Below are 25,814 nucleotides of genomic sequence, written 5' to 3'. Positions count from 1 at the left end.
GCCCTGTGAGCATGGCAATGTCATGATTCAAGAGAGAGCCATGAGGGTTTGCAAAGTACATAAAGAACCGACCAGAGAAAATAGAGTATAGATGTTATGAGCTAGGGCTTGGGAGTCAGGCAGCTGGGACTTCAAATAAATTCTATAACTTTTCGCCAAACCGGTTTGGCTCAGTGGATGGAGCGTCGGCCTGCGGACTGAAGGGTCCCAGGTTCGATTCCGGTCAAGGGCATGTACCTGGGTTGTGGGCACATCCCCAGTGGGGGGTGTGCAGGAGGCAGCTGATGGATGTTTCTCTCTCATCGATGTTTTTAACTCTCTATCCCTCTCCCTTCTTCTCTGTAAAAAAATCAATAAAAAATATATATTAAAAAAAAAATTCTATAACTTTTCTTTTTGTTATCCTATGGCTGTAAAATGGGAGTGATAATAACAGCATCTATATCATACATTTGTCTTGAAGATTAAAGGAATTACTATACTTCAAGCAGTTGCACTTTTAACTGAGCCTTGTACATAGTACTCTGACGTCATCCTTGCTTTATGTATTTGCTCTAATATTATATAATTGTTAAACACCTTAAAACATTGTAAGGTAGAACACAGCTAGGCAATTTGATTTAAACATGGACACTGAAAACTGAGTCTGTTATGATTTTCTTTGGGCTAAATTGTAGGAATTTATTAATGGTGGTGGCAAGATCAGGGTCAAATGTTCATCTGAATTAAAGGAATTGCTACATGATTCCTAAAAAAATACATGAATAAAATAAAAAAATAAACTTATTTTAGCAAGGAAGGATGTGACAGGGTGTAATTTTGAATAAACAGTGTATCTGTCACAATGAACATTTCCAAGGTAATTAAGTATTCTTTCTCAGCATAGATCTGGTGGCATGTGTTTTATCAAATGTCTGCATCATAATTTATTAAACCAATTTTCTACAATTGGACTTCTGGATGATTTTTAGTTTTTCACCATGAAAATAAAAATATACACATAAATATTATGTATTCCCTAAGGGAAATTAAGGCTTTGATGAGAGACTTGAATCTTCAGCAGATTATTTTATATATTCATATTTTTTCTTATTTCTGCTATTAATTTTCAAAGGGAGGCATTTTTTAGCTCACTGGTATTTATTTGAAGGTGAAATCTGTTTACTTATGGTGTCATACCTATTTATTTATTTATTTATTTATATATTTTATTGAGTTTTTACAGAGAAGAAGGGAGAGGGATAGAGAGTTAGAAACATCCATGAAAGAGAAACAGCGATCAGCGGCCTCCTGCACACTCCCCACACTGGGGATGTGCCCGCAACCAAGGTACATGCCCTTCACTGGAATCGAACCTGGGACCCTTGAGTCCTCAGGCTGACGCTCTATCCACTAAGCCAAACCGGCTAGGGCCATACCTATTTATTTACACCTGAATAATGATGTGTGCTTTTTTGTGATCTCCATGTTTATTGTAATAATTTGTAAGTCAACTAATGGTTAGATGGCTTTGTTTAAGATGATTAAAATGTATGACCTTCTAAAGTAACCACTTTTAATAGATATAATAATTTTGTGTCTAAAGTTTGAATTACCATTGCTAATAGCATTTAGGGTATTTTATTAAAAATAGGCTAAATGAAACAAGGTATTATTAAAGGGCATCATTAAATAGTTGTTGATAACTGAGTTATCTAAATAGATATTATCTCCAGGCATAATTGGTCTCTAATCAACAACCAATTCAGATATCAAAGAACATGGTTTTTACTGGAATTACAAATGTCAGTTAATTATCACATTAAATAAATATATTATTCCATTTTAGTTGCATCTTCATGATGTTTTTCAGAGATTTAAACATGAAAGCAGGTAGAATACCTCATAAAGAAGACAATAGAAAAATAACGAATGCTATCTCCACCATGGCCCAGAATACCACCCTTTACCTGCCTGTGTCTCACTCTTTGCTCTTCTTTGGCCAACTCTTGCAGTCTTTATTTTTATTTTACTTTGGCTCACAATTGTGAATTTCAATTTTTAGCTGCTTTAAACAGCCTCATCTCAAGTGATGCTCTATTTATTTTATGTTATTCTATTTTCTACAAGTGTTAAAAACAGTGATACGCGACTGGTCTCGAGAAAGTAAAATTGTGAGGCCACTGATCCTTTAGGCACCGAATGTGAAGAATTCTTCTCTATACTAAAGCATTTCTCAAAGCAACAAAAACAGCAAAAGTAATGTAGTAGACTCTCACTTTTTTAAATTGTAATTCAGATCATTGCAGGATTTCGGGTAAAGAAGAGACATGTATAAGGGAATAATAGAGTTTATATACATAGTGGTAACTTGGTTATCATTCAAAAAAGAAAAGAAAAGAAAAGAAAAGCTACTATAGGCAATTTCAGTTGTGGTTAAGAATAAGGTTTCAAAAATTAGACAGTTTTATATTTGTTCCCTGCCCACCCCCCAAGCTTATTTCTATCAATACTACACGGAACAGCCTTTGTTCAGATGAGTAATTCTATCTGAGGGATACATTTCTGGAAATGGAATTGCTGAGCCAGGGGATGATACATATAGAAATGTAATGGCTATTGTCCAATTACCCTCTGGAGGGATTACATCAGTTTGTACTCACACTAAGAGTGAATGAATGTGCTGTTTCCTTATTTACTCAAAACTACTGGACATTATATTGTAAACTATTATGAGCTTATTAGTTTGAAATTGAAGAAATTGGGCTCTTTAATGATTGTATTTTATTCTTTATGAATTAAGTTGTTTTATTTTTAAAAGTCAAACTGAATCTAACCAGCCTTTCTTGGTGTTTCTGCATGTCAATCTAAAAGTTTTGTGTCACATGTTTGGAGATATAAAATACACTAGGAACTATGCATACAGCTTTAGAAAAAGTATAGGCGAAACTAAAAGTATTCTTTTTGCGTGCCCTACCTGGTGTTGCTTGGTGGTTAGGGTGTTTTAAAAGCCTACTTATCAGTTTCATTTTCTATATATATTCAAAACCACTGAGTCTTTTTAGTGTCATTAAAATACAATGATCCTTATTATTAGAACATCCAGACACTCTTGACTTAAGTGATGATTCAATCTGTTGAGTTCCAAAATTTGGTGTGCATTTAATAGCTCTGTGTGATCTTTTTAGTGAGAATATCCAAGGCTTGATTTGTTAGCAACGTCAGGCTTGGTTCAGTCAGACTTCCTGCAGGAAGTTGGGAATGCTAAAGCTAAGCTAAGTCAGCATCTTAATAGGAATACTTAAAGTTATCCCTTAAAAGTACTAGTTTAAATATGGAACTAACCACCTTCCCCATACAGAACTAAAGAAACAGTATTTCACTCACTGAGGTTGGCAGACAATCTGAACAGGGTCATGTAATAAATGCTTTTGACTCTGTGGGTCACATAGTCTCTGTTGCAAGGACTTAACTTTGCCATTTTAGCATGAAAATAGCCAGAGATGAGATGTAAATGAATGGGCATGGCTGTTGTTAAACAAAAACAACAACAACAAAAAATTAATTTTCACAGGTGAAAGTCTTTTTAAAAGTAAGGATTTATTCTTGTGTATGGTGTATGTTGTTGGTCCAGTTGTAGGGTACATTTACACCATGAAATATTATGCAGCTGTAAAAAAGAAAGATCTCTTACCATTTGAGACAGCATGGAGGAACCTGGAGAGTATTATGCTAAGCGAAATAAGCCAGCCAGAGAAAGACATTATCACATGATCTCACTCATCTGTGGCATCTAAAGAACAAAACAAACTGATGAACAAAATTGATCCAGAGACATAGAAGCATGGAATGGTTGTCAAATCTCAGAGGGAAGGTGGGGGGTTGGGTGGAAGAGATTAACCAAAGCAGTTGTATATATGTATGCATAACCCATGGAGACAGACAATAGTGTGGTGAAGGCCTAGGGCGTGGGGCAAGTGTGGGCTAGAAGGGATCAAAGGGGTACAAAGATGGACATCTGTACCCTTTTCAACAATAAAGGTAAATTCAAAATGTAAACAAACAAAAAAAGCAAGGATTTATTAGGCCAGTGTTAGTAAGAAATACCAGGTCCTGGACATGACGTCAGAACCATCAGCTGCATAGCTAAGTCAAAAGACAGCATGTCCTTGGTCCTGGAGTGGTGGAGCATTTTTATGCATCAGATTGGCAGCTGTGGGCTGGTAGGTGCAGTCAGCAAGGAAGTGTCCGCCCCTGTGGATTAGCTATGTGCCACCTGGCTATTCTCTCTTTTTTATAATCTTGAAAGTGGCCACCTGAAAATTAATACTACCAACAGATATACAAGAATGTAAGCAGTCTTTGTCAGATCTGGTCCACAGAATCAACTGTGGCTAACCTTTCTGTGTCTTTCTCTTACTCTCTGGCCCTGCTATAATTTAATTTAGAACATAGCAGAAATTCCTATCTTGTCATGGTGTTCCAATAACACTTTATTTCTAAAAACAGGCTGAGGGCTAGATTTGACTCATGGGTCTTAGCTTTCAGTCTGCTAACATCTAACATTGTACCTAAATAGAAACTCAATTCCAAATCTTTTCGAAAAAATTACTCATTTTTAAATAGGGCCTTTATGAGAATGCAGAGTAAAATGATCTAGAAACTTCTCTGTATCCTGCTTTGCAGCCAATGACAGAGCTTGGAGAGGGGAAAGAAGCAGTAAACGTGGTTGAACACTAATGACAGTCATCCCTTTTGGCAACATGTAGCAACATTAGTAGGGCAGACGCTGCTGGTTACCTACTCAATTTCCCTTCCACCCTCACATGTCAATAGTATGTGACATCCCTCTAGCAAATGGTATGCGAGTGAAGATTACTTGATGCAGCTTCCAAAAAGCTGTTGTCTTTAAGACACACACACACACAAACAGTCACCTTTTGCCCTTAGCTCTTCTTTCTTCCTACTTGGAATGCAGTCCCGAGACCTGAGACCTCTCAGGTATATTGCAACCAGGGGGATAAACCCGCATGTTTAAGTTGGAAGAAACTGAAAGGTAAAAAAAAGATTGGGCAGTAGACTTCCTGGAGCAGGTACAAGTACTGAGGTAAGCTCGAATATAGATTTTTGGTTAAGAGTAAAATAAACCTATTTGATTTATCTCTGCAGCCAAGTTTCTGACACACATTGCTCAACTCATTGCTAACTGACACCTTAGACTTTAAAATATCATCTATGTTTGTTGTGTAAGAGTAATAGGATCCAAAATTCAATTTTACACCAGTCTAATTTCATTAATTTCTTATTTCTCATCCTGCTTCTGTTGCAATCATTTTTCACAAAGACAGCTCTATTTCCACACAACCTGTTGAAGGATTGCTGACCCTAAAGTAGGGTATGAAAAGAGTGGGGAGGAGGAAGTAGGCATTGAAAGAGCTTTTGAAAATCAATATAATGTTAGGTTGTACAAAATGGAGCAATACAAGAAATTGCTTAAAAAAAAAATAGCTGGATGGATGGGTCTGGGCACATTAAGTTGCTTTCCTTATGAACTGACTGGGGAGAAGGTGACCATGCAGGAACCAAACCACTGGGACAGAATGCTGCAGAGTGGATAATAACCTGCCAAGCAACAACAGCATCCTGACAGCAACCACAGAATCTTCTGGGAGAGCAGGGCCTCTCCACTGAATTCTCTTGAGGTAAACCTTTTAGACTCTTCGGGTTTGGTGCAAAAACACTTATTTCCTAAAACTTTCCCATAAGGACTGAGTAATTCTCTTGATCTTTAAAAATGAATTACTAAAAGATTCCTTAAGGGCTTGGTCTCGTCCACATGTGTCTCGGGGGGAGCGCTAGAGATAGAAATGAAACCCATAGAGAAAAATATCCTTAACAGGTCTCTTCTAACTCTACCTCTTGAAGTATATCTAAAAGATGAAGATTTACAAAATGTATTTGACAATTTTTGTATGAATAACACTTTTTAAAGATAAACTGTAAGTAATGTAGTTACTGGGCCGGTGATTTCCAACTGGTGTACCCCAAAAAATTTTAAAACATGCAATACCTGACTATTTAGTCAGGGGCACGGACCTCTTTTCCCTTAGGTTGTCAAATTAAACAATGACAACAGCCAAACCAACACTAGTCATTCTGTGTGAATGAATGAAAATTATACCTGTTTTTTAAATCAGTTCGGCAAAAGCAGTACAATATATTTTTTGGTGTGCCATATAATTTTAGTAATTAGTTTAAGTGTGCCGGACTATAAAGAATGCATGTTACAGATTCTAACACTCCACTTTTTCTCTAAGGAAGTTGTGATAATTTTGAAATCCTGTTTCATGAGGAAAAGTGTCCAGGTTTTCTGGCCTAGAATTGTTCTTATGCTTCTCACATTGAAGTTATTCTTCGTGGTATAGATTAGATGAAATTGATTTTTCTGAGGCCTTAGTAACAAACTATTAGTCTATCAAATATTTACTCAAGTCATAATCTTTAATTAATGAATTTTCATTAGTCAATCCAGAAAAGCCGGACTTCTCCAGGCCTGAACATGCTCTGCAGACACTTCATGTGAATTACTATCGTTCTAATGTGGAAGATGCATTCTTATCACGTGAACGTGGAGATGGGTAATGATTAGAAGCCCTTTGTCTTCTTCTTACTCAGTCTGAACAGTGATTCCCATTTACTCTTCACCAAGGACTTCCATTGTAATGCTGTTAATCATTTCACAAGAGTAGTCACTAGAGATACTGATTTTGATCTAGTACCAGCTATTATTTTACCTGATATAACATGGCTTTCTAAGCTACTATAGACTTTAGCTCCAAATCATTTTGATAAAGACATTTCCAAACAATGAACAATATATGAAACTGGATAGACTTTCAATTGCATAAACTGAAACTAATAAATGTCTAGAATTTTACATACATTTTTCTCACTTTGCCTTACTCTTATAAATATTAGACACTAGATGCCCGATGCACAAAATTTGTGCAAGAGTAGGCCTTCCTTCCCCATCTGCTGGCACCAGCTTCCCTCTGGCACCCTGGACCTGGGCTTCCCTCTGGCACCCGGGAACCAAGCTTCCCTTGCAGCCCCGGCTTCATCCGGAAGGTTGTCCAGAAGGACGTCTGGTTTAATTAGCATATTATGCTTTTATTATTATAGATTCTATTTCCAACTCACAGATATTTTCTTTCTCTTTCCTTTGGTGTAGATCAAGTCATGTAATCTCCTATTTATTTGTTTCTTCATTTTTAAAACAAGGTTAATCATTTTGACTTGGTGCATTGGGGTTTTGCTCTGCTATGAACAACATTAATGCCTGCAAAAAATACTCTGGGCTCTATGGATGAAAGTGCAAGATGGGAGGAGTTATTCTGTTTGAGAGAACAAGTAGCTAGGCATGAGTAAATTCACTTCACATGTGTGTTCTGCTTCACTGAACTTAACGGAGAGTGATTACTGGAGTGGGCAGATGCTCACATGCATGTGCTGGCTGGTAAGCAATAATATGAGCACTGTTATTCTGAACACATAGAGACTCGCTGACCTGCTCAATTTGCCTCTTCATTTATTTATTCACAGCTGAATTCCACTTGCAATGCAAGTGACAGCATTCTGGTTGGCAGGTAGGGAAATAAAAATTACTTAGTTTGTGCTTTTAAAATGAACCTGAGAAGAAAATTACATTCCATCAGTGTATTTTAGCAAATATATCTCTATAAGCCTCTTTCATTTATTGCTGAGAGAGGATAAAACTCATTGTGAAAGCTGGAGAAGATATGTGAGGACTGCTTTATTTTCTTTATCTTGACCCCGGCATCAGCCCTTTATTGCATTGCCTTTGATCTTGGCACAGACCACAGTAGCCTATCTTCAGGATCAGGAAACCATCTGTTCTGCCATTTCTCTTTTAAATACATTCAAAAAGTACAAAGACATGACCTAGAGTCCCCATTTCCCTCAAGGAAATACTAGAGGTCTACTCTTTTACTCTCCTTTCTGATTGAGATCAATTTTGCATAGAATTAATACCCAAGGACAAACTTCAAATAAGATTTATCAAAGACAAGTCTGGTAACAAATCATACTTTAACCCCAAAATTATACTCTTCTTCAGTAGTGACATATGTCCTTAAACTTACAGAAATTATAAGTGGTTCAATTAAACAGAATAAGTTATTCCAGACAAGGTTGAGGCAGGTACCCAACATGCTCCCTTTTTCTTCTCCTTTAGAAAATACTACACCTACCAGCTTTGGAAACTATCCAGATGAAAACCACTCAAACCCTATTTTCAATAAGAATATGAATCACATGATCTTAATGGCTCCCCATTGCCAGTTAAAAAGAGCTTCTAGCTCTAGCCTGGGTGGCTCAATGGTAGAACATTGGCCTGGGCACCAAAGGGTCTGGGTTTGATTCTTGGTCAAGGGCAGATACCTGGGTTGAAGGTTTGATCCCTGGCCTGGTCCAGGTGTACCAAATCAACGTGTCTCTCCCACATCAATGTCTCTCTCTGTCTCTCTCCCCACTCTCCTATCTGCCTTCCATTCTTTCTAAAAAAATCAATGGGGAAAAAAAATCCTCTGGTGAGGATAAAAAAAAAAAAAAAAATAGAGAGAACGCCTATTCATCCTGCTTCCCCAAATTCCATAAAATCTGACTGTTTCTTACCTTTAAACTGCAACAGTTCATACTCACTGAGTATTTGCTGTAAGTCAGGTGCTATGCTCAGTGTTTTACCTTTCCCAGCTCAAATAATTCCAAGAACTCTACAAGGTAAATGGAGATAGTGTGCAAAATTACAAATGTGCAAACTAAAGTTGGAGAAGATTGAGTACCTTTCTCAGTCTCAAATCTAGTGAGTGACAGAGACAAGATGCAAATTCATGTCTGAGGGATTTTAGAATCCCGCTCTTAAAATATACACTGTGTTGTCTTTCTCCCAAACACTTCTGAAAACCAGACAGTTTGTTTTAAACCCCCGTTGTTAGGTCCCACTCTCTCTCTCTTTTTCCTCCCACGCCCAGTGATGTTCCGTCACTCCTCTGCTCTGTTCACCCTGAGTCCCTACTGATAACCAACTGGTTATTGCGCTCCCTATATTCTTCGTATGAGGAAGCAATTTTTTGAAATATATTTGTTTTGCATTGTTCTCAATAAGAGCTGATCTATATACCCTCGAAGAACTTTTATTTTTTGGAGCTGGTTTATCTTTTTTTTTAAACTGAGTAAGATTATTGATAATAATAGTATATGCCATTACTTAAATAAATGTATTTTTATTAGATCAGAAGAAGAAAATTGAGAAAACCCAAGCTAAAATATAAAGTTGTCAAAATTTGACCTCTGGATTCTTAGAGGTTGTCCTTATCTGTCCAGAGTCAAAAAATCCTCCTTTCATTACACAAATCAACTTTGGAAGGGTCTTTTATAATAGGCATGATCACCTGGTGTAAGCTTTTTAAGAAGTGCAGTGTTTGTGATCTTTTATCTTTTTCTTTTCATCAATTGTGTCTTTATTTTAAAGTTTGTTTTGTAATCAGCATATAGGTGGTACTTGCTTTTTTATTCCAATCTGACACTCTCTATCTTTAAATCCCAGTGTTTAGACCACTTACATTTAATTTTATTAGTGATATGTGTAGATTTTAGGTCCTATCTTGCTATACATTTTTTAATTTGTCCCATATATTTTACCTTCCTTTTTACTTTTTTCTGCCTCCTTTTGGATTGAGTAAACTTAATGCTTTCCTTTTTTCTGCTTTGCTGTTCTATTGGCTAAACACTGTGCTTTATTATTATAATGGTTATCATAGGCATACTAGAGGCCTGGAGCATGAATTTGTGCACGAATTTGTGCACAGGTGGGGTCCCTAGGAGTGGCCTGCGGGGATCGGGCCAAAACCTGCAGTCCAATGCTGCCTGCTGCTCTTGTCTGCCACTCCCACTCATCCTGACCCTGCTGCTCCAGCCACAGGCTCATGCCCAATCAGTCCAATTGGGAGAGGCTCGTGCTGCCGCAGCGGTACTGGCCAGCCATGAGCCCTGCATCTGGTTCCTGTCCTAAGGGGTATGGGGGGTGGCCAGAATGCAATCAGCACTTGGGTGGGTGATGGGATGCCCTTGCCAGCCCAGAATCCAGATCCATCCCACTGACTTTGCAACAGTTGTTGGGAGCCACCTGGCAGCTGCTTTTATATCATATATTCCTTGCTGAGTGTCTAGGGAGGGGAAGCAGCCCAAGGCCAACTTCCAGGAGCCCAATGGCGCTGTTGGGATCATGCTGACAGCTCCAGTTCATCAGTGCCCGGCCAGTTCTCTGGAGATTGGACCTGCAGGACTACTGAGGGAGTGAGTGGCTGCCCCCCAGGCTGGTGGGCCCCCAGGACAGTTTAGTCAGCTGAGTGGCTCTTCTACTGTGGGAACACAGTGACCACCAGGGGACAGCTCCTGCATTGAGCATCTGCCCCTTGGTGGTCAGTGCATGTCATAGCGACCGGTCCTCCGGTTGACAGGTTGTTTGGTCATTCGGTGGCTTAGGCTTTTATATATATAGATATGCCTATTTGGTATTATTTTCTTTTTGCCCAATACTATTCTTTAATGTTTCTTACCATATGGGTGTTGAATTCTTTCAGCTTTTCGTGTCTTACATATTTGTTTCACATTTTTAAAAGATATTTTCACTGGGTATAATTTTTTTTGACAAGTCTTTAATGTATATATCTTTTTTTTTTTTTAGAAAATTAAAGATGTTGCTTTACTGTATTCTCACTTGTATTATTTCTAGTGAGAATTATTCTTCCATCTTACTATTTATTTTTCTCTACAGAAATATGTCATTTCTTTCTGAATGTTTTTAAATTTTTCAATTTTTTTCCTGATCTTGAAAAATGTGACTCAAAATAAGCTTTGGATGTAGTTTTCTGTGCTTGGGGTTTGTTGAGGTTTTGTTGCAAAATCCCCTCCCGTTTCTTCAAGTACTTTAGTTACATGATTCTTCAATAGGTCACCATCTTTTGTCTACTGTTCGAACATATGGGAGATGGTTGTGATTGCTTCAATTCACTTTTCTGCCTATTCTAGCATCTGCATCAGTTCTGCATTAGTCTTTGTTGGTTGATTATTTTTCTTATTTTGGGCTGTTTTCTTGGTGTTTTGCATGCTTGATAATCTAATTGGATATTAGATGTCATTAATTTTTTCTTGTTTTTGCTGACTGTTTTTGTATTATTGGATTTGGTTCTGATACACAGCTAGGCTACTTAGAATCAGATTTATGTCTTGATTTTATGATTTGTTAGACAAATCCAAAGTAGTGCTCAATCTATGATTAATTATTCTCTAGTGAAAGAGACACTCCCTAAAGTCTATACTCCATGTCCCATGAGTTTTTTCCATTTTATTGGTGAGAAATGGCACTATTCCTGACCATATATGAATGCTAGTCACTCTTGCTCTTAATTCTCTCATCTGGTTTTTTCTTGGTCTGCATAGTTTCCTTATACTCATGCACTACTAATTAGTATGCTGAAAACTTAATGGGGTCTATATGTAGGTCTCTGTTTGCTTGTTTTTTATTTTTTTCTCTTTGCAGTCTTGAGTACTCAGCATTGCCTAAGCCAAGTCTATGGCTAGATGTCTTTAAACAAAATATCGTCTTCCAGTTTTCTGTGTAATTCTTGTTTTCCCCGCATTACATTTTTTAAATTGTTAATAATATTATAGGTATCTCCCATCCTCCCCCTTTACCTCTGTGTAATTCTTAAAAGTTTTTTAACTTTGCTGACTTCCTCAACACAACAAATATTCACCCCCACCCCCTAATCTATCTTAACTTTCCTTATATGCTTCAAAATATCAGGTGTTCATGCCTACTGATATTAAGAAAGTAAGTGCTGCCCTAGCCGGTTTGGCTCAGTGGATAGAGCGTTGGCCTGTGGACTGAAGGGTTCTGGGTTTGATTCCGGTCAAGGGCACATGACTGGGCTGCAGGCTCAATGCCCCATAGGGGGCATGCAGGAAGCAGCCGATCAATGATTCTCTCTCATCCTTGATGTTTCTATCTCTCTCTCCCTCTCCCTTCCTCTCTGAAATCAATAAAAATATTTTTTTAAAAAAGAGAAAGTCAGTGTTATCTTATGTAAGTATCTGTTTCACTTGTGTGTCTCCCTTAAAGGGAATAACATTGGTATTTAAATTGCTATATCCTCATTACATAGTAGGAAATAACAGTATTTGTTGTTGAATGAATGAGACAGAAATCTCAAACACGTCTATAACTCAGAGAGAGAAGTGCAGTCCTGGATTCTAGGAGGCTAATGAAAGAAAAAGGTATATCTGGGAGTTTCAAACAAGACTCCAATGAGTCAATGTTGTGAGTAAATTAATTAATTTCCTCTCCTAGGCTATTAATAACAAATATTTTTAAAGTAACATAATGTAAAGTATTTTATATTCAGTAGTAACTGAGAGTTAAAAAAAAAATCCCTCTCCTTTTACCAAAATAGACATCTCTCTTTGATACAGTTGAATTGCACTTTATATGGGCTTATAAACTGTGTAGAAAATTTCCCCAAAAGGTCATTGCTCATAAAATAAGCCTTCACTCCAAGAACTAGATTATTACACTTAGAAGCTAAGGAAGTGTGAGTAGGAAGCTAAGTAGAAACGGAGATTTTGTAAGCCCCTCTGCCTTCTGACCAAGGTTATCCTTTCAGGCTTGGCCTCTCTGTTTATCAACTCCAAAGAACAACTGATCTTTTTTTCTCATAATATAAGGACCATAATTTTATTCTTGAAATTTTCTATGTTTTAGAAGGTTCTGAAATGTTTGCCAAAAATTGAATTCTGATTAACTCCGCTGTTCTCCCTGTAGCTGCCTCTAGTTCTGTGAAACTTTTGTTTTTTTGTCCTCAGAATTCTCTCTTTGGAAGACTGGCCTGCCTCCTTCTTCAGATACTTAGCCTAGAAGCAGTTTATCTGGCCACCATCTCCCATGAGCATGTTCTCTTTCAAGAGCGACACTAATGATCATTAAAGGCCTTGGCCCTGGCTCTGTGGGAGGGAAGTAGTCTACCAGAGAGTTATTGCCTCACTTGATAGCTCTGTGCCTTTTGCTATTCCTGGGAAACATCTTTTATAGCTGATTTGGGAAATGGAAACAAATTAAAAGGATACAGATTTCAGGCAGTTTAAAGTCACTTTGTACGGAATCGAAGAGGCTAATCTTCATATATACTCTCAATTCAGAAGTAAGCCCCAAACTTCAAGATACTCATTTGATTGTGATTGTTTCTCAGTTTGTTCAATATCATTAGGTGTGCTTACTGGCAGATTCTGAAGTAGAAATCCAAACAGGTAATGAGTCTGATACAATTTGAATGTAAGCTGATTGTTTTTAGAGAAAAGATTAATTAAGAGAAGTGGTAGGTTAATTTAAATCAAGCAAGGCCTACCCTCTATCCTGAGTTTAAATCCCCAATACTATTTTTGTTCTCCTGAATACAATATAGAAAAGTCTGCATTGAATAAATATTAACTACCTCCATCAGGAAACAAAAATGAGTTGAGAATTGGCTTCAGAGCTTTGAACTAAATCTTCCACAATAACACTCGCTTCACTAAAACAAACTAATTTCATCCAAGTTATTTAATAGCATCAATTTTTAAAAATATTCTTCTTTTCTAAATTCTCACTCAAGGATATGTTTTTATTGATTTTTTAGTGAGAGAGGAAGGGAGAAAGAGAAACATCAATGTGAGAGAAAAACATCAACCTGTTGCCTCCTGTATGCAACCTGATAGGATCAAATCAGCCCCCTAGGTGTGTGCCTTGATCAGGAATCGAACCCACCACCTTTTGGTGAATGGGATGATGCTCTAACCAACTAAGACACCTGGCCATGGCTAATAGCATCAATTTTTATGAATAAGAGTACCTTTTACAAGTGAGAGGTCTGGGAGCAGTGGGTAGTGTCCCATAATCTCCTCTCCCTTCATACCCATTCATATAGTGCACATTTTTCCCATTTATATTTTTCACAGGCATACACATTATTTCAGTTATGTAGGTAGAATAGTCCTAGCAAGGACTGGGTACAGGTTTGCAGCACACTTCTGTGACAAGCTTTGATAAATAACCCAGCTGACAACTAAATTTGTCTTGGAGCAGAGAACAGCACCCAGGGAGAAGGTACTGTTACTCTCCCCATCCAGAAAATCACCTCTGCACACAGGACAACATTTAATAAGGAGTGTTGTGGAAGGAAGAGAATATATTACTTATTTATAGCATCCTTTCTGTTTTTCTTCTTTGTCCACAGAGACTGAAAGAATTAAAGCAACGGGAATTTGCACGAAATGTAGCTTCTAAGTCATGGAAAGATGAGAAGAAACAAGAAAAAGCACTTAAACGACTTCATCAGCTGGCTGAGTTAAGGCAACAGTCTGAATGGTAAGAATTAGAGGTGGCTCAGATTGTTCAAAATTCTCTTCAACCTCTGGGGAAATTTCAGTGATAAATTTACCTGGTTCACTGTAACAACATAAACAAATTATAATTAATCCAAAGATGTGCCTGAGGGCAAATGTTCCTAACAGTTAAATGTTTATAAATTAATTACTTTGACATCTGATTATTTTTCCTTACTAATAGTATTAATTTAATGTGCTCTTTAATGAAATGATCCAAGAATGTTTCTAAAATACTAGCATCTATTATATCCAGTTGACTTAAAGGGACCTATATAGCTTTTTATTAATTAAGTTTTGTAATAAAAATTTTTAAACTTATAAATAACAATGCATCATTTTGGTGAGAAAATAAAGCTTCTGTACATTTCCCTGTAAATACCTGAATCTAGAATAAATGATGCTATCATTATCTGGACAAGTAAGATAACTAATGCAGTTAAATTAACCATTTAAATTTGTAATTATAACAAGGATGCTAACACATTCTCACAGTTGAAAAATAGAAGTTTTACCTAAGCTTGGAACTGCTGAATGTTTCAAAGTAACAAGATTGTTACCTGAAACACTATAAACTTTGCAGATTTTAATTTATCCTATATAATAAAACCCTAATATGTAAATAGACGGAACAACAGAATGACCAGTGGAACAACCCATCACTATGACATGCACTGCCACCAGGGGGCAGACACTCAATGCAGGAGCTGCCCCCAGCCCACAGGCCCCAGGCCAGCCAAGGTGGGTGCCAGCGGGGACCCCCAATCACCCCGCCAGTCGCCCCGCAGAGGGAGGTGACCAGCAGTGGCAACAGGGAGGTGGGGCCAGCAAGCAGGCAGCACCAGGCTGGCCAAGGCGGGTGCCAGCAGGGGCCCCCCGATCACCCCGCTGGTCACCCTGCAGATCAGCCCTAATTGCCAGCCAGGCCTAGCGACCCTACCCGTGCACGAATTTCATGCACCAGGCCTCTAGTGTGCATATAAATCATAATATAGAACACCAATGTAGCTAATTAATGTAGTTGACAGCAACCTAGTGAATTGTGAAATTCATAGCTTTGTGCCAGAATTGAAACCTCTTTTGTACAAGTGAAAAGTCATATATATACTAAGTGAAATAAACTGGTCAAAGAAAAACAAATACCATATTATTTCACTTATATATAGAATCTATTGAACTAAATAAACAAATGAACAAAAGAGAAACATAATCATAGACAGAAAACTGACAGCTGTCAGGGAAGAAGGGTTTGGGGTCTGGGTGAAAAAGGTGAAGGGATTAAGCAAAACAAAACAAACCCAAACAAAAACATAAACTCATAGACACAGACAACAGTATGGTGATTACCATAGAGGAAGGGAGGTGGGGGAGGCAGACAAGGGTTAAGGGAGTATAAATGGTGATGGAAGGAGACAATACAATGTATTATAGAATTGTACACTTTAAATCTATATAATTTTATTAACCAATGTCATCCCAATAAATTCAATTAAAAAAAGAAAAGCAATATACAATAAACTTGGGAGTGAATGACTCAGTTATACAGAGTGTCCCCCAACAATGTATACACTAGCAGCTGGTAGTTCAATTTTCAAAATAAAATGCATTTTAATAAACACTACCTTTATAATTATTTAAGGTGTGTGTTTACATTTTTGGGACACCCTACAGTACCATAAAATATTAGGCCTCAAATTTGATTATAAAAATATTTATTTTTAGGATTAATTATGAGTAAAAACACAGTACTCAGCTTGCATATATTCATGTATTTATACATGAATTATCTGAGGTTAATTTAAGTTATGTAAAATATATAAAAACATAGTCATGTTAAAAGTAAGTGAGAAATTTGCTATGAAGGAAAAATATAGGTTGCAAACGTATGTATCCAGAGGTGAGGTTAAAACAAAATGCATGCTATGAGGTCAAAACTAGGGCACACATTTGGTATCTACCTTTGTACTTTAAAATGCAAGAAGGATCTTAAAATGTTATTTGATCCCATTATAAATAAAATATTAGACAGTCCTTGTCAAAACAGAACTTAGAAGGGAACATCTAATGGTTATTAAAATATCTTGCAAGAAAAAAGAAACTAGGTTAGATGTTAATTAATGGGTGATTGATTATGAGAGGCAATAAGTCAGATTATTAAAAAAGGACAATGCTAACTACACACACAACAGAAATCCAAGTCGCTTCAATAAACATAATTTTGATTCCTTTTTTTATTATGAAAGTTGTCACACCTACATTTCTACTCATCCATTCCATATTTTCTTTTGGAAGAAATAGACAAAGGATCAGAGGAGCCTTGATAATGATGGTGGTGATGGCGATGATGCTTTTGTTTAAGAGTTCTAAGTTAGCAGAGCTACCCTTTGTCTTCTGAATTAAAAATAAATAAATTAAAAATCCACCCTATTGTGGTTAGCTGTCCCTTTGGAAATCTTATTAACTGAACAAATACAAACCTAAACACAACCTCTATAGAGTAGGCAGGCCTAGATCCCCGCCTGTTCATATTAGTTAGGAAAACAGTAGGTTTTCAGCTTTCCAGCTACAGAATTTGGGACTAAGAAAAGTATTTCTTTTTTTCTTTTCTTTCTTTCTTTTTTTTACTACTCACCATCTGACCTCCAGATAATTTTTCTCTCTGCTAAACAGCCTCATGACCTAAGGGAAGTCACTTAGTAGAATAATTAAATATTTTCATTTTGGCAGCTGAATTGACAAGCGAAAGTAAGAAATACAATTTGGGGGAGGGGTCATCTGTACTTACCCCTTTCCTTGACAACGCTTTTGTCCTTTATTCATATTGAGGGCTTCTGAGTAGGATGATACAGATAACAAACGATTCTTTCATGACCCCCTGGAAAAGAGAGGTGAGTTTAATAGTAGCAGGAATATTTTGTATCAAACTGATTTTTAAAATGATGGCAGAAACTGTTAATGGATCTTATAAAAGACAGTCAACTTTGGCCATTTCTTGGGTAGTTCAATCCAACTTGGTTTCTCAACAAGACCAGTTATTGTATGCAGAAAGATTCAATGTGTGTGTAAACTTCTATATGTATAAGTTTCAGTATAGTGTAGCCTGATATGGATATTTTCCCAAATTTTAAAAACTGGCCAGTGTGGCTCAGTTGGTTGAGTGTTGTTCCATGCACAGAAAGGTTGCTGATTCACTTCCTGCTCAGGGCACATGCCCAGGTTTCAGGTTTATCCTGTGCATACAGGAAGCAACTGATTGATGTTTCTCTCGCTCTTAAAAAAATCAATAAAAACATTTTAAAAAAATTATAGGGCCACTGATTTTGAGACTATGAAGTTCCTTATATAAATAATGTATAACATTAGGAAATTATATCATGTAAAGAAATCATCTTGTTTTGATATGTTTTATTTCCTATTTGGAAAGTATACTTTTTGCACAAGAGAAAATAAAATTATACATGTGTTGAGTTGCCACAAATTAAAATTTTTGGAGAACTATTGGAATGGACAGTCCATTAATAAAAATTAAAAGGGCTACCTCTATGGTCACATTTTTATTATAAACAAAAATAATTAGGTAAAAAAAACTTAAGAAAGTTCTATCTAGAGGAGGGAGTGAAATCATATATATGGATATAACTATAAAATTAAACTTTCAATCATATTATAAGGCCATAAATTTCTATTAAAATAGTAGAATTTAAAACATCACAAAGATAGAAAATTAGGATTTTCCAAAAGAATAAAAATTGATTGGATTTAAGATAAAAGAAATTAAAGCTTATAAAGCAATAAGATCAAAAGTTTAAGGCACAAAATAAGAGGTACAAAAGATAAACGATAAAATGTTAAAACTTGTGAAAAAATATAATGAGAAGTGTACATTGGATGATAAAATGAACACAAAAATTAAGGACAACAAAAGCCAAGTATAATACAGAGAGCTTTAAAAATATTTAAAAGAATATAAAAGGAAGAAGCTTGCACATTAGAAAGATAAATGGTGAAATAAAACTGCAATAAAAAAGAACATTTAGACTAACATAAGTTGAAGCAAGAAAATACACAAAACAATACCAGCATAATAAGCAAAAATATTATTAAGGAAAATATATAGAATATAAAAATAGTAAAATATCTGCATCATAATGGAATCAGGAGAGGTAGAATGATAATATATACACCAGGCTTTTGTAATAATTTCTGCTAAGTTTAGTGCAGATAATATCAGAGTGACTGAAGTTCCTGGAGAAGGTAATTTAATGCAGAAATATAGCTCCTACTTAATCCAAAGTATGGCAACAAATATGGAAAAAGATCGCTTTGGTACTTAGGCAAAATTCAGTGCTGCAGATGTTTTTGCACCTCATCCTTCTATCCCAAGGCTGCAGGCACTTTAAAATACCAATAACTATAATAAACCTCTATGCTTCCTATTTCCCTTTATTTTTGAAAGAAATATTCAATGACCATATCTATGTATATAAAAGCATAAGCGACCATTACTACTGAACAACCAGAACGACGGGTCAACCAGTCGCTATGATGCGCACTGACCACCAGGGGGCAGATGCTCAATGCAGGAGCTGCCCCCTGGTGGTCAGTGCACTCCCACAGCCAACCTCCCATAGTCTGTACCTTCCGCACCGAGCCCGGTGACTGTCGCCTCTTCTCCCAACCCCACCGGGGTCTTTGGGCCCTGGGCTGGGATGGGGAACTGGGTGTGGGTGGTAGTGGACATGGCCCCTTTCCCAGGGGCACTGAGGGCTAGCTCCCTCCTTGGGGCCGGCCAACCTCCTGTGCCCTGTTTCTCCCCCCAGCTGGCAGGCCCCAATCAACCCTGCCCTGATCGGCCCTGATCACTGGCCAGGCCTAGGGACCCCATCCATGCAGGAATTCGTGCACCGGGTCTCTAGTGTCTTATAATGTTCCTCTTCATTCCTTATAATAAGATGGGTAAATACCTTCTCTACAGAACATTTTTTAAAAAGATTCAAAACAGGAGATTAATGTGATGAACAAAAGGAAAGTTTTTATTACAAAAAAGTTACAATAAGGAAAATAATGCAGTTTTATAAAATTTCAAAATGTAGAGGACAGTCTGAAATTATTAAAGACCAGATGATTGCTAAAATTTTTGTTTGGAAATTAAAATTCATATGGACATGGTAAACAACAAATTGAACTTGTAAAATAATCAATAAAATGGGAATCAAAAAACAAGAAATTCTTCCCTGGCCTGTTTATTCAGTGGATGGAGCATTGGTCCACAGACTGAAGGGTCCTGGGTTTAATTCTGGTCAAGGTAACATTTGTCTGTTGCAGACTCAGTCCCAGGTCCTGGTCAGGGCACGTGTGGGAAGCAAACAGTCAATAAGTCTCTCTCACATTGATGTTTCTCTCTCTCTCTCTGTTTCTTCTTCTCCCTTCCACTCTCTCTAAAAAAAATCAATGGGAAAATATCCTTGGGCGAGGATTAACAAAAATGAGTGAATGAATGAATGAATGAATGAATGAAATGCAGCATATGCTATTTAAAAAACAAACAAAAAAGACACAAGAAATTCTTTCTGAACTAGAAAAAACAACAACACCTAAACACTAGAATACTGAGATAAATAATAAGATCTAAAACAGTTATTTAGGAGTGCCAATACATTTAACATATAATTCTAAGATAAGAAATCAGAACAGAGAAGATGGAATAATCAGAGAAATATGAGAAGTGTCTGAGCTGAATTAAATTAATTGAAAGTGCCCAAAAGTACTAGCAAAAACTAACCCCCAAAAAATCAATCTGTAACCATGATCTGGTAAAATGTTTTAGACATGTGATTTATAATATGTAATAAATAGAATAAAAATATAGCATATATAATAAACAATAAAATACGCATAATGAAAAATTATAAAATCATACAAATGCTCAAGCTAATTCATTTCAGAAATGAATAAAGGGAGGCTGATTAAATATGTCCCTGCAATATTAAACATGTAAAGAAAATGGAACAAAAGACATGAAATTTGGTGGACAAAAGAAATGTAACCTCGAGTTCCATGCTGATTGACCAAATAGTCATAAGTGAAGGCAGTAGGAAGGAATTGCTCAGGCTAAGGGCTCAGAAAGCACCCCTCTCCGTTAGAATTTAACTACATGTGGGAAAGGTATCAGCTGTTGTAGTAGTGAATACTTCAGCATCCAATGACTGGATAGAAATGCAGTAATATCCTAAAATAGGAAAAAAAAGCAAACACACACACATTGAAGCATGTGAAAAAGGAAAAGAAAGGAGAAAGGCTGCCCAAACAAACAATCAGATAATTGATGGGATTTGTATTGTGGTAGAGGTTTTACAGGTAAAACATTAAAAAGAAATAATTTTAATCTAATACAATAGTATATACATGTTTCTACTTCCCATTTTCTAGTTGAATTACTAATTAAGCTCAGCAAAATGATTAATCTGCTTAAATCTAAAAGATACAGTATATATTTGCACAAAAGGTAGAAAGAAAATATTTGGGTGAGTAAAAAGCAGAAGAAATGATTTCAAGATAATTGAAGCTATTGAGATGGCCTGTAAATGTATTACTTTTTTATACATTATTATAATTACTCAAAATAGTGACAAGTTATAATGAAAGAACTAACCACCCCATTTCAAAAGAAAGCAAATATGAAGGAATTTTAAAACTGAGGAAACAAAAATTACAAAAAGCTAGAACTTAGAAAAAAACAAACAAAATAAAGATACATTTTGGAAGTGACAGCTCTATTTAATGTCTTATTTAATCTGAAAGCACTGATTGGAAAACTCTTTGTGAAAGACTATTAAGTCTATATTCCAAAATGTGATGCATTCTGGAGGGCATAGATTGTAATATAAATGCAATACTTTATTTTCTTGTGTGGCCCTAGCATGAGATATTCACATGCTACTGTTTTTTGCCAATTTCCAAAGAATACACTTACAGGATGCACTTCAGAAATAGCCACTTTGAAACATAGATATTCTGAGTTACAAGTGCAGTGAAATGGTTATATTACAGCAGACAGAATTCATAAATGGCAGCATAAGCCATCATTGAAACACTATGAAATGTTCACACGTGGAGAAGATTTCAAATCCAATATCTTAATCATTTTAATATTTATTGTATTTACAGTGTTTCTGGAAATGGACCAGCATACAAAGCCCCCAGGGTAGCCATAGAAAAGCAACTGCAACAAGGAATTTTCCCCGTTAAGAGCGGAAGGAAAGTGTCATGCCTGAAGAGTGCCCTTCTCCTTAAAGGAAAGAACCTCCCCCGGAGCATTGCTGATAAACAGCGGCCTGCCGTGCCCGTGCCCAACCGACACCAGTTACAGACAGACAGACTTTATTTGTTTGGGAAACGGGTCCCACAAACATCCTCAGATCTCAGTAATGCAAATCACCGGACGGGAGTATCCTTTTCTTTTTCCAAAAAGGTACACGTAAAATTAGAGTCTTCAGCATCGGTGTTTAGTGAGAACACAGAAGAAACCCACGAATGTAACAAGTCCCCCGTCTATAAAACAAAACGAACTGTGGAGCAATGCAAGTGCTGCGGCTTTGCAAGCGCGAGTACACACCTCCCTAAGGAAGGAGATAGAAGGAGCTCCTCAAGCCATCTGGAAAGTGTTTCACACAATAGCTTCTCCTTAAGCTCTCAACTCCTGCAAGACAAAAGTGACCCCATTGAAACAGTAGAAGACTCGATTGGCATTCCTGCTTCATTCTCTAAATCTAACATTCATCTTTCAGCTGTGGACTTTCCTCCTTCCAGTAGAGAAAAAGAAACTAGAAAAACATTAAAAAACCTTTCAGAAAACGGCATTAATCATGCATGCCAAGCAAATGCCTCCTCCAGCCCACCAAACGTTTACAAGCACAGTGATGCCAGGATATTTGAATGTCTGGATGAGTTTCCATCGTTGGAGCCAAGTGGGCACAAGAGTCCAATGCATCTGAATTCCAGCTCCAGAAAGAAGAGAGAAAAATCCGTAGATGAAACGGAAAGAGTTAGCAAAAATGTGCAAAGGCTCCTCAGAGAAGCACGTTCCCATGACGCCAAGTCCAAACCATTGCCTTACCTGCATGTACAGAGCAAGGATGGCCACACCACTCTCCAATGGCCCACAGAACTGCTGCTCTTTACAAAAACAGAGCCCTGTATCTCTTATGGCTGCAATCCATTATATTTTGATTTTAAGATTTCTCGGAACACAAAGGATGGCCAGGAGCCAGAGGACTTACAAACAGAATTGATTAAGGAGCCCTTAGAAATGAAGACTAAACTAGAGAGCCGAGTCTCAGGTTTAATCAAAGACCAACACAGATTGATCCAAGACGATAATAGTCAACCTCTGAAACCAAAGATGATGACAGCTAATCCAGATTGGGAAACGGTCCAGAGAAAATACCGTGTGGGATACAGCGATTCTGAGCCAAACACGAGTAAACACAATTTTAGTGCCAGTGATTTAGAAATGAAAAACCCTGAAGTGCCTGCTTACCTTGATCTCTCTCTGAAGAATTGTGTAGGGAACAATAATAATACTGATAATGAACTGAAGGAACCTTTAAGGGCCCATTGGCAAAGCTGCCAAAGGGTAGTTCTAAACGACGCCAATGAGGGCCTGTCTTTTACTCCTTACATCTCGAGGACTAAAAAACATAAACGGCTTCCCTGTGATCCTCATTCAGAATTTGAAGATGCAAATCAATTCACCTGGAAAACTAGTCCTTGCACAGTAAGGGGTCACAGCGACCACGGGCAGGACCTCAGTGTGATTTTGAATAGTAACCACATCAGTGTGACCAACAAGGTGCCCGGATGTAGAACCCAAAATTACAAGAGAAGTCCCCCAAAGGTGTCTCTAGAGAGACGCCCCAGCCCTTCAGAAACATCCCCTGGCAGCACGTCCAGCCCGAGAAGTACTTGTTCAAGTCACAGGCCCAGAGGGCATGGCAGAGGTCGATTGCTCTACTTCTGTAAAGGAGACCGCAGCTCAGTGAAGCGGCACAAAGAGAAATGCCGGAAGCACAGCTGCCTCTGCTCGTCTGGTGAGAGAGCAAAGAGTGGCTGCCTGCAGTCTGAAACACAGCAAGACAAGAACTGCAAGTTGTGGGAATCGTTTAAATATGAAAAATACTCAAAGCATAGATATGGTCACTGCAGGGAAAGATCTAAACTGTGCAAAAGCCAACCACAGTTTTCAGGGCCCAAATCCAGGAGCGTCACCCAAGGCAATGCCAGCTCGCGGGTTTTCTGTGCTGGGAGTAGTGGGAGGCCATCTGAGTGCCAGGGACCTCAGCACAGCCGGTTGGGCCCTTACTCCAGAGAGAGAATTGATCACCTAAATAAAAGTGAAAAAAGTCAGCAGCCTTTGCACAGCCCTCACGTTTGTGATCTGGGAAACGTACAACCCATGCAGCATAACTCTGGGAAAATGAGCTGTCTTCGAAGGAACTGTTCCAGCCGCCTCTCAGAAACCACAGAGTTAAACCTCACAGAAGGAGAGGAGACCTCTGTGACAGCCAAAAGCCTTCTAGAAAGAGTTCAAGCCAAGAGGTGTCAGGAGCAAGCAGCTAATGTTGAGGTCTCTGCAAACAGTTGTAAAAATCAATCAGAGCCTCATTCACAAATCCAATGCACGATTCAATTTTCACCACCAGGCGGTCACGGACCAGCAATGCCTTTGTCTGAAAAAATACGAACCCCAAGTAAAAGAACAAATGACAGAGGCAGTGCAATGGAAAGAACTCTTGAGACAGGCAAAATCAACAGTTCACAGACAAATCACGGTACTGTTTTAGTAGACACTGATTGTGATAACCATCTTTCCAAAGGTATAGTTCACATAGCAGCGGAGTCTCGGACACTGAACACGAAAAACAAGCCAACAACAAAAGGACAACCCAAACCTTTGGCAAGTGAAGTCCAGCCTTTTATTCAAAGCTGTGATCCAGTACCAAATGATTTCCCTGGTGCTTTTCCATCTAATAGATATGTTGGTGTTGCTGATCCAACAGAGACCAAAGAGGACCAAATAAACCTAAACTTGCAGAATGTAAGCACGCACACCGATCATGCAGAGGGGAATATGAACCCTTACTATGACAGAGCTATGCAGAAGCATGACAGATTAGCAGAGGAATTAGAATTGTGTCATAAATCTCTCTCTCCCCCTTTACTTCAACAGCCAGTAACATTTTCTCCTGAAGAAATAGATAAATATAAGCTCCTCCAGCTACAAGCCCAGCAGCATATGCAGAAACAGCTCCTATCGAAGCATCTCCGGGTTTTGCCTGCGGCAGGGCCCGCTGCCTTCTCCCCGGCCTCAGCTGTGCAGACAGTCCCAGTTCACCAGCACACTTCCTTCACCACCATCCACCACACATTCCTGCAGCATTTTGCAGTTTCAGCTTCTCTACACTCCCAGAGCAATCACCTCCCTATAGCTCACCTGCACCCTCTTTCCCAGCCACATTTTACTCCATTTACATTTCCTCCGCTGACTCCAGCCCTCATCCCTGCACACCCCACTTTCATGGCGGGTCATCCCCTACATTTAGTCACTGCTGCCCCCTTCCACCCATCTCACATAGCACTTCAGCCCCTGCCCCCGGCAGCATTCATCCCCACTTTGTTTAGCCCTCACTTAAACCCAGCCACAGCTTCTATCATCCACCTGAATCCTTTAATTCAACCAGTGTTTCAAGGTCAAGATCTTTGCCATCATTCTTGCTCCAGTCAGGTGCAACAGTATAATGGAGTGAAAGAGGCCTTAAATGTGTCAGCGCACTTGAACTAATAAGTATGAAAGCCTCTCTTGGGGATAAATAAAACAAATTGTCACTACCTACAAAATGATACATTTACAGTGTTCTATCTGATGATTATCAGATTTAAATATTGCTGCCAATTTAAAATGTGAACAATAAATATGAACTGAATTGCCAATAATGAAATAGGAGCATTTTTAGAATTTCTTTTAACTTGCAAAATAATAGGACACATTTAAAACAATTTTATGGAAATAGAGAGGGAAAAGTGTCTAAGATCCCTTTGAATGAATTCTCACATAATATTATAAAATGATAACAGAAAATATTCAGGCAGGTTATTAATATTACAAAGAAAATCAAATGGAACAAAATATCATATGATCTAGGTGTTGGTTGAGTGCGTGAATGAATGAATGGGCATTTGGTTTCATTCATCAGATAATAAAAGGCTAGTAAAATGAATTATTAAAAATAATTTTATGGCTAACTATTAAAACTTTCTATCCATATAATTGTTTCAATCAA

The 25,814-nt window shown here is 37.7% G+C and overlaps 1 protein-coding gene across 1 annotated transcript in view; it reads left to right on the top strand.

The window, feature by feature from the left end:
- The window catches only part of ZNF804B (zinc finger protein 804B), a 387,118-nt gene extending 361,803 nt beyond the window's left edge, over positions 1-25,315 (top strand). Inside the window, exons 3-4 of the mRNA XM_036326998.1 lie at positions 14,328-14,458; positions 21,643-25,315. Coding sequence (XP_036182891.1) covers positions 14,328-14,458; positions 21,643-25,315 — 3,804 coding nt within the window. The remainder of the gene's footprint in view (positions 1-14,327; positions 14,459-21,642) is intronic.
- Positions 25,316-25,814: the final 499 nt, after the last annotated feature.

Source organism: Myotis myotis, unplaced genomic scaffold, assembly GCF_014108235.1.
Source record: "Myotis myotis isolate mMyoMyo1 unplaced genomic scaffold, mMyoMyo1.p scaffold_m19_p_11, whole genome shotgun sequence".
NCBI lineage: Eukaryota > Metazoa > Chordata > Mammalia > Chiroptera > Vespertilionidae > Myotis > Myotis myotis.
The sequence above is the reverse complement of the archived record's forward strand: the minus strand, read 5'-3'. Positions and strand labels throughout refer to the sequence as shown.